General features: G+C 41.3%; 3 protein-coding genes across 3 annotated transcripts; 2 read left to right on the top strand and 1 right to left on the bottom strand.

The window, feature by feature from the left end:
- The first annotated feature begins 3,106 nt into the window (after positions 1 to 3,106).
- Positions 3,107 to 4,016, top strand: Xrcc2 (X-ray repair cross complementing 2). Its single transcript, XM_033378368.1, has one exon. The coding sequence runs from the start codon at positions 3,263 to 3,265 to the stop codon at positions 3,965 to 3,967; it is 705 nt and encodes a 234-aa protein (XP_033234259.1). The 5' UTR covers positions 3,107 to 3,262; the 3' UTR covers positions 3,968 to 4,016.
- Positions 4,017 to 4,172: 156 nt separating this feature from the next.
- Positions 4,173 to 5,389, top strand: EMC7 (ER membrane protein complex subunit 7). Its single transcript, XM_001361834.5, has 4 exons — positions 4,173 to 4,695; positions 4,768 to 4,914; positions 4,982 to 5,110; positions 5,168 to 5,389. The coding sequence occupies exons 1-4, from the start codon at positions 4,366 to 4,368 to the stop codon at positions 5,291 to 5,293; spliced, it is 732 nt and encodes a 243-aa protein (XP_001361871.2). The 5' UTR covers positions 4,173 to 4,365; the 3' UTR covers positions 5,294 to 5,389.
- On the bottom strand, positions 5,378 to 6,596 carry Rrp42 (exosome complex component Rrp42). The gene is made up of 5 exons (XM_001361833.4): positions 6,459 to 6,596; positions 6,205 to 6,401; positions 5,979 to 6,144; positions 5,637 to 5,925; positions 5,378 to 5,583 (listed from the first exon to the last, which is right to left on the bottom strand). The coding sequence occupies exons 1-5, from the start codon at positions 6,513 to 6,515 to the stop codon at positions 5,402 to 5,404; spliced, it is 891 nt and encodes a 296-aa protein (XP_001361870.2). The 5' UTR covers positions 6,516 to 6,596; the 3' UTR covers positions 5,378 to 5,401.

Here is a 6,596-nt window from a genome sequence, read left to right as displayed (position 1 = left end):
GAACTTCCCGACGTATACGCAATGCAAAGAAGCAACTAGTTGCTGCTTCTGCCTGTGTCTCTTTTTCTTTCTCTGTTTCTTTTTTGTTTTTTTTTCTGCTTCCCTTTCCTCTTGTATCATCATTTGGGAGTGTTTCTCGGTGTGTTCTCTCTTCATACCATACCCCGCTCCCGTAGAGCACAAGGGTATATTGAACATACATATGTACATGTGTGTCAGACAAATGATAGGTACAATTTTGGATCTATTAATAAAACAAATAAAACCGATTAGCGGGTATTTTAAAGTCGGAATGTTGATTCTTTGACTCTCTCACTGGTTAAAGACTTTTCCAGAGAAAACATCAACTTCAAAAACATTGTTTTTTCTGCCTCAAATTATGCCAAGCAAACAACAGTATGTGTATGTGTTCGTGCTTCTCCTGCTGTGATGGGCTGTGCTGGTGTTGGTGTGCGGCGTTTTTGGCTTTTTCCACTACCAAAAAGATAAACTCGAAATTGTGAATGGAATCCATTCATATTCTGGGTACTTCAGCACAGCGGCTTTGGCTCTCCAACAGGTTACCGGTGTCTTCGCCGCACTCCACGCGCACAACAAAGATGGCCGAAACCGGCAATTGGGCAATTGGGGAAATTGTTTCCACAAATTATGAAATAGATAAACTTTTTGGGTGCGATACAATTAGTCGGACGCAGAAACGGAGAAAAACCGAAAGTCATTGCCGTGTTGATTTCATTAAAAGGGCCATACCATTAACTGACAGTGGTAGACGGTTTTTTTTTTGTGTGGCGGTTAGAGCAAGTGTACTAGCATGGGACTATCAATATTCTTTATCTGTCTGCCACTTATCCGGCTAAGCAAGTTTTATCTCGAATATTCTCGAACTTTATTCGCCCAGGAAAGACGCAGGCGCCCCTTAATGAATTCTTCGCTGAGTACACGTTTGGTATCCATATCATTTCGGCTCAATTTTTTGTTTCTCGTATTCATATCGAGGCAACGAATCATCCAATTTTTCGGTGACTTTGAGTTTTGATTGATAAGCCGCCACACTGCCCCGCCGGAAACCCCTTGGTCCGCAAATTATATGACCATGGGTGCCTGGAACGTCATAAAAATATACATTAGATTAGACAAATTAAGTATTTTCAGCACTGGCACCAAAAATCGTACCGTACCTAGGTGGATTTGAGTTATTTCCTAATCTTCTCATTGATTGAACCAACAAAGTGTGGGTACAATAAATATGTACATGCACGATGTCACCAGAAAACATAAATGTGTAAAAACAATATTTAAATATATTTATGCTGTGCAATATTCTGACGCATCGATCCTTTATCAGTTCAATGTCATTTTACAATCATGCGTAAGCTGTTTATGCATTAAATCGTATTTTAAGCTCGGATTCTGGACGTTGAATCGAAAACAACTCAGCAGCCCGATGCTACCGAACGACAACGACAATGATGAATCATAATTGGGTGGGGCTTAAAGGATTTCGGATCAGCATCCAGAAACTTAGTTCAAAAACTGGATTAAATACGACTTTATGTGCAGCTCTATAATGGCCTAAATAACTTACGAATGCATTTAATTTTAAATATGTATTTTGAAGATTGAAAATCTGTTATTTACAGAGCTGCACTCTGACAAATCTTTCTTTCATATCGATGATCATCGAAAGGCCTAGACCAGTGCTGAACCACGCCCGTATTTCATAATACTATTCTACACTGACCTTTTTCGCTAAAACCTTTTTTTAGGGAAAATCCAATACAAGAAAGTGTTTAAAATAAGCCAATCATGTATAGAATTGATTCATCAATCGTACAAAATTAAGTGGGCATGGCTGGAAGATCTATATAAGAACTTGAAATCGTCAGTATATTTGCGGTAAATTGCAGTATACTGTATGGTTAGTGGTATAATGATAAATCCGCGGTCACACTACACAAATCAAATCAAATGGAATATTGAAACTCGACTTCCAAGCAACTTTATTTCGAAGTTTTTTGGTCAAATCCAACAAAAGCAAATGTTTAGAATAGGCCAGTCAAGTAGAGAATTGATTCATCAATCGTATATAATTATGTGGGCAGGGCTGAGAGATCTATATAGCTGGGAATATTCGACGGAAGAAAGAATAACCAGGAACTAGTCGTCATAACCGGTTGACAACAATGAGTCCCATTCCATGCACACATACCCTGGGGGAAATGGATGTTATAGAATTGTGAATATGTTTGTCACCCCAGGCTCCGTAGGCATCAGGATCGAGATAAATATATACAAGATACTAATAATGTACTTGAATATGTCTAAAGAATATCAATTTGAGAAAAGGTCTTTATAAATCACGTTTCATCTTCATATAAAATTAACAAAATAGGGTATACAAAGGCCTACACGCAACATAATGAATCGTTTTTTGTTGGACTTTTTCGTTTAAACCTTTTTTTACGCAAAATCCAATAAAAGCAAGGATTAAAAACTATCCAATCTTGTAGAAAATTATTCATCAATGGGATAAAATTATGTGGGCATTGCTAAGAGATTTAATTAGTCAGCATTATTCAATGGAATATCAAAATTGAGCAATTTCCTCTTTCGTTTGTTTTGATTGACCTATTTCGCTACTTGTTTTTTGTTTGACTTATTTCGCTAAAACCTCATTTTAGGCAAAATGCAATAAAAGCAAGTGTTTAAAATAATCCAGTCAAGTAGAGAATTGATTCATCAATCGTATATAATTATGTGGGCGTAGATGAAAGATCTATATAGCTGGGAATATTCGACGGAAGAAAGAATAACCATGAATTAGTCGTCATAACCGGTTGACAACAATGAGTCCCATTCCATGCACACATACCCTGGGGGAAATAGATGTTATAGAATTGTGAATACGTTTGTCTTCCAAGGCTCCGTAGGCATCAGGATCGAGATAAATATATACAAGATACAAATAATATTCATGAATATATCTAAAGAATATCAATTTGAGAAAAGGTCTTTATAAATTACGTTTTATCTTCATATAAAATTATCGAAATAGGGTGTACAAAGGCCTATACACGCATCCTGTCTTCAAATACCAGCAACACAGCTGTTTTTTTGTTTTAGCCTTGTTTTAGTCAAAATACAATAAAAGCAAGAATTAAGAATACGCCCGTTAACTAGAAAATATTTGCATCAATGGCCCAAAATTACGTGCGCGAAACAAAAGGATTTAGTTAGCCAGACACTACCCAAATCAAATCAAATGGAATATTGGAACTCGACTTCTAAGCAGCTGCATTTCGAAGTGTTTGGCAAATGCGGCTTTGAGGACGGGACTCTAGTTGAAATCTCGGGGCCAAGCAATAGCGGTAAGAGTCTTGTGATGCAGAAGCTAATAGCGCACTGCCTGGCTCCCTACAAGTACGGTGGGAGGCAATGGAGCGTCGCATTAATCAGTCTCAGCCACAAAGTTAATACGGAGTCATTGGAAGAAGCCGTCAGAGCAGAGTTGCGGGATTGGACTGGATCTGGATTGGAGGATGTACCCACTGAAGCCGAGCAGGCGGAGATATCGAAGGAATGTGCCCGTAAAGTTAAGTTCATTAATTGCTTCTCAACCGAAGACGTGATAAACAGCCTCAGACAAGCTAAGTGGTCCTATGTGGCAGGCCAGAATATCGAACTGATTGCCTTGGATACTCTGAGTGAGTTCTACTGGCTGGACTTTCGCACTAAGAAAGAAAAACTCAGCAAATACAGGTATTACAAGCAGTGGCAGACAAGACTAGGACAGGCCTGCAAGGATGCTTTTGTTTGCGGCATGTACACGGTGGACAGCAGTTTTCTGGAGAACAGATATGGAGATTCGGGACTGACTATGAAAATTAACTATTCTGTGAAATTAACAAAAAATCGCGGGAAGCATACACTGAATGGCAAGCCAATTTCGTTTAAAGACAATGTGTGAAGAAGTCATGTGATAGATATTAAAAAATAAATATTTTAATTATATTAAAATCAAATTTTTAAATAAAGGAGCGTAAGTGGGCCTTCTAGAGGTGGGAAAAAGTTTAGTTAAGGTTGCTTTTTCGATTTATCCCTGTCATCCCAACTATCACCACTTATTACTAGAAGCGTCATAAATTTGGCTGAGGGAAAATAAAAATAAATCCTTCAAGCAAGTACTTTAAACTAATTTTATCATTAGCTCAAACAGTTTAATTAAAGTGGAAATATAGCCTATAACATGCTGCTAGTGGTAATCTAAAACATCGATGACATCAATGTTAACATCGATGTTTCTCCACTCTAGCTGACAACCCTGCGACAAAGTTTTATGAGAAAAAAATATTAATTAAGTAGAAAATGTGGTTTAAGTTGCTTATTTTTGCAACGTTCGTTGCGTTGAGCAGCTGCGAAATCGTTATTGGCCAGGACGAGCTGGTGGATGAGGTCTCAGGGCTGTACACAATCGAAGGCCGAGTTTCTCCACCAGACACTATTCTGGGACCAGGGCAAGGTGCAGGCGGTGCCCTAAATAAAGATGAGAATAAATGGCAAGTGGATGTGACAATAACCATCAATGATGGCGAGTACAAGGGTTTCGTGCGCGAAGATGGCCAGTTCATCATCAGCGGAGTGCCTTCCGGCAGCTATGTGCTGGACGTCCATCATCCTGACGTGTTCTACGAGCCTGTGAGTACTACTGTACCTGTAAACCTAATAGACATTCCATGCTGTAACGAGTCCAATACAATATCTTTTTAGGTTCGTGTGGAAATCAATCCCAAGGGAAAGTTTCGTGCGCGGAAGGTGAATTTTGTCCAGCCAGCGCAAATCATGCAGGTGGCCTACCCTCTGAGAATGAAGCCACTGATGCCATTCAAGTATTTCCAGGCACGAGAGCAGTGGAAGGTGGGCAGCGATAAAGGCCAGACTTGAACAGAACCATATATTTTATTTTATTTATATTTTGCTGCAGATAACCGACTTTATGTTCAGCCCCATGGTGCTGATGATGGTTCTTCCTTTGCTGCTCATGCTGGTGCTGCCCAAGATGATCAACGACCCCGAAACTAAGAAAGAGATTGACAACTTGCAGTTTCCCAAGGTAACTAAAATGCAATGTTCACATTGATATTACTGATGCAATCGAATTGCTTTACAGATGACCAACGATATGCCCGAGATCAGCGAAATGTTGACCTCATTTCTGACGGGTAAACAGCCCGAGCCCAAGGAGAAGAAGCCGCTTCCAGCCAGCAGGCAGACGAAGAAGCGTAAAGATCAATAAGTGTTCATGTTGAATTAAATATAAGTTTAAAGAGCCAGCCCGCACTCGAGTAATAGTCAATGTCAGTTCGAGCAAAATACAACATTTTCATACCAATTCAACGATTTTTTATTTAAGAAATCCAACCGTCTTGGGCCGCTTAGGTCCCACGCGCTCTTCCTCCTGCTTCAGCACCTTTGCGAGCAGCGTGTTCAGTTGTTCGCCAATCGACAGACCGAGATTCAGGCAATTGCGCATGGTATCTCTGTGCATAGCGCCGCCGCCAGTCATGTGGGAGCCGGAAAGGAAGGCTGCCAGTATTTATTAGCAAGAAATCCTAAGATTGGGCAAGTCTGCATCTTACCTTCTCCATTCCGCATCGATACGGATACAACTATGCTGACAGTGCTGCAAGCCTCCTCCTCCGCTGAGGGATCAACAAGACAATAGTCGCCGATTTTGCACACAGTGACCAGCAGGGGAACCGTATCAATGGTTAGTCGTGTGCAGTCGTACGGATTGTCTGATATAATGAGATCCGTGACGCCGGCATCTAATAAGGAGGCAGTTACTTGCGGCAGTTTTGTGTTGTGCAACGCTGCCTTGGCGGCCAGGGAAACGGCGTCGTGAAGATTTCCACCGCACTCGAGTATCTACAAATAAAAGCTACATAACACATGGACATGGGGAACCAGCATTTACATACCAAGATGTCAATATAGAGCTTCCAGCACTGCTGACCCGGTATAAGGCACAATGTGCGATAGTCAAAGGCTAAAGGGGATTCGTAGGCATTTTCCAGAGCGAGCACTAGCTCCTGGGCCAGGTCTGAGCCGCCGCGACCCTCAAACTCTGGCGTGGCATTAGCAGAGCTGGAAAGATATCAGATGTATAATGCAGTCGGAGTATAGCACAGCTGTAGCTGAACGTACCAATCCACAAAGAACTCGAGTTTACCGAACTCCGGAGTCAAGGGATCGGGCACATCGATTTCTGTCTTGATGCCCACGAGGATGTCCGTGTTGGCTAAGCGGAGACGAGCTGATCCACTCGCGTTGCTCACCAGCCCAGTCTCCAGCTCCATGGGCCGGTAATCCCGACGAGACCGCCCATCGCAGCGAAAATCCTCCTGGCATAGGACCATTCACATTAATTACAGGCACCATTACTGCTGGCCGTAACCTACCTCTACGCCATGCAATATAAACGTTTTCTCGGCTTCGCTAAGTGCAACGTACGCCATTATCAAAAAATTATTTTAAAACTCAACCAAAACAAACATGTGCCACTGCTGCTATCGATAGCCGTAAGTAAATAGCTATCG

This window comes from Drosophila pseudoobscura, chromosome 3 (genome assembly GCF_009870125.1).
Source record: "Drosophila pseudoobscura strain MV-25-SWS-2005 chromosome 3, UCI_Dpse_MV25, whole genome shotgun sequence".
NCBI lineage: Eukaryota > Metazoa > Arthropoda > Insecta > Diptera > Drosophilidae > Drosophila > Drosophila pseudoobscura.
This window is presented reverse-complemented; position numbering and strand designations above follow the sequence as displayed.

Excerpts from the sequence above, each read along its gene's own strand:
- Rrp42 (XM_001361833.4), bottom strand. The coding sequence starts at position 6,515 with ATGGCGTACGTTGCACTTAGCGAAGCCGAGAAAACGTTTATATTGCAT. Across the intron at positions 6,402-6,458 it reads TTATATTGCATGGCGTAGAG|GAGGATTTTCGCTGCGATGG; the intron begins GTAGGTTACGGC and ends GTCCTATGCCAG. Across the intron at positions 5,584-5,636 it reads ATCGATGCGGAATGGAGAAG|CCTTCCTTTCCGGCTCCCAC; the intron begins GTAAGATGCAGA and ends AAATACTGGCAG.
- EMC7 (XM_001361834.5), top strand. The coding sequence starts at position 4,366 with ATGTGGTTTAAGTTGCTTATTTTTGCAACGTTCGTTGCGTTGAGCAGC. Across the intron at positions 4,696-4,767 it reads CTGACGTGTTCTACGAGCCT|GTTCGTGTGGAAATCAATCC; the intron begins GTGAGTACTACT and ends ATATCTTTTTAG. Across the intron at positions 4,915-4,981 it reads AGGCACGAGAGCAGTGGAAG|ATAACCGACTTTATGTTCAG; the intron begins GTGGGCAGCGAT and ends ATTTTGCTGCAG.
- Xrcc2 (XM_033378368.1), top strand. The coding sequence starts at position 3,263 with ATGGAATATTGGAACTCGACTTCTAAGCAGCTGCATTTCGAAGTGTTT.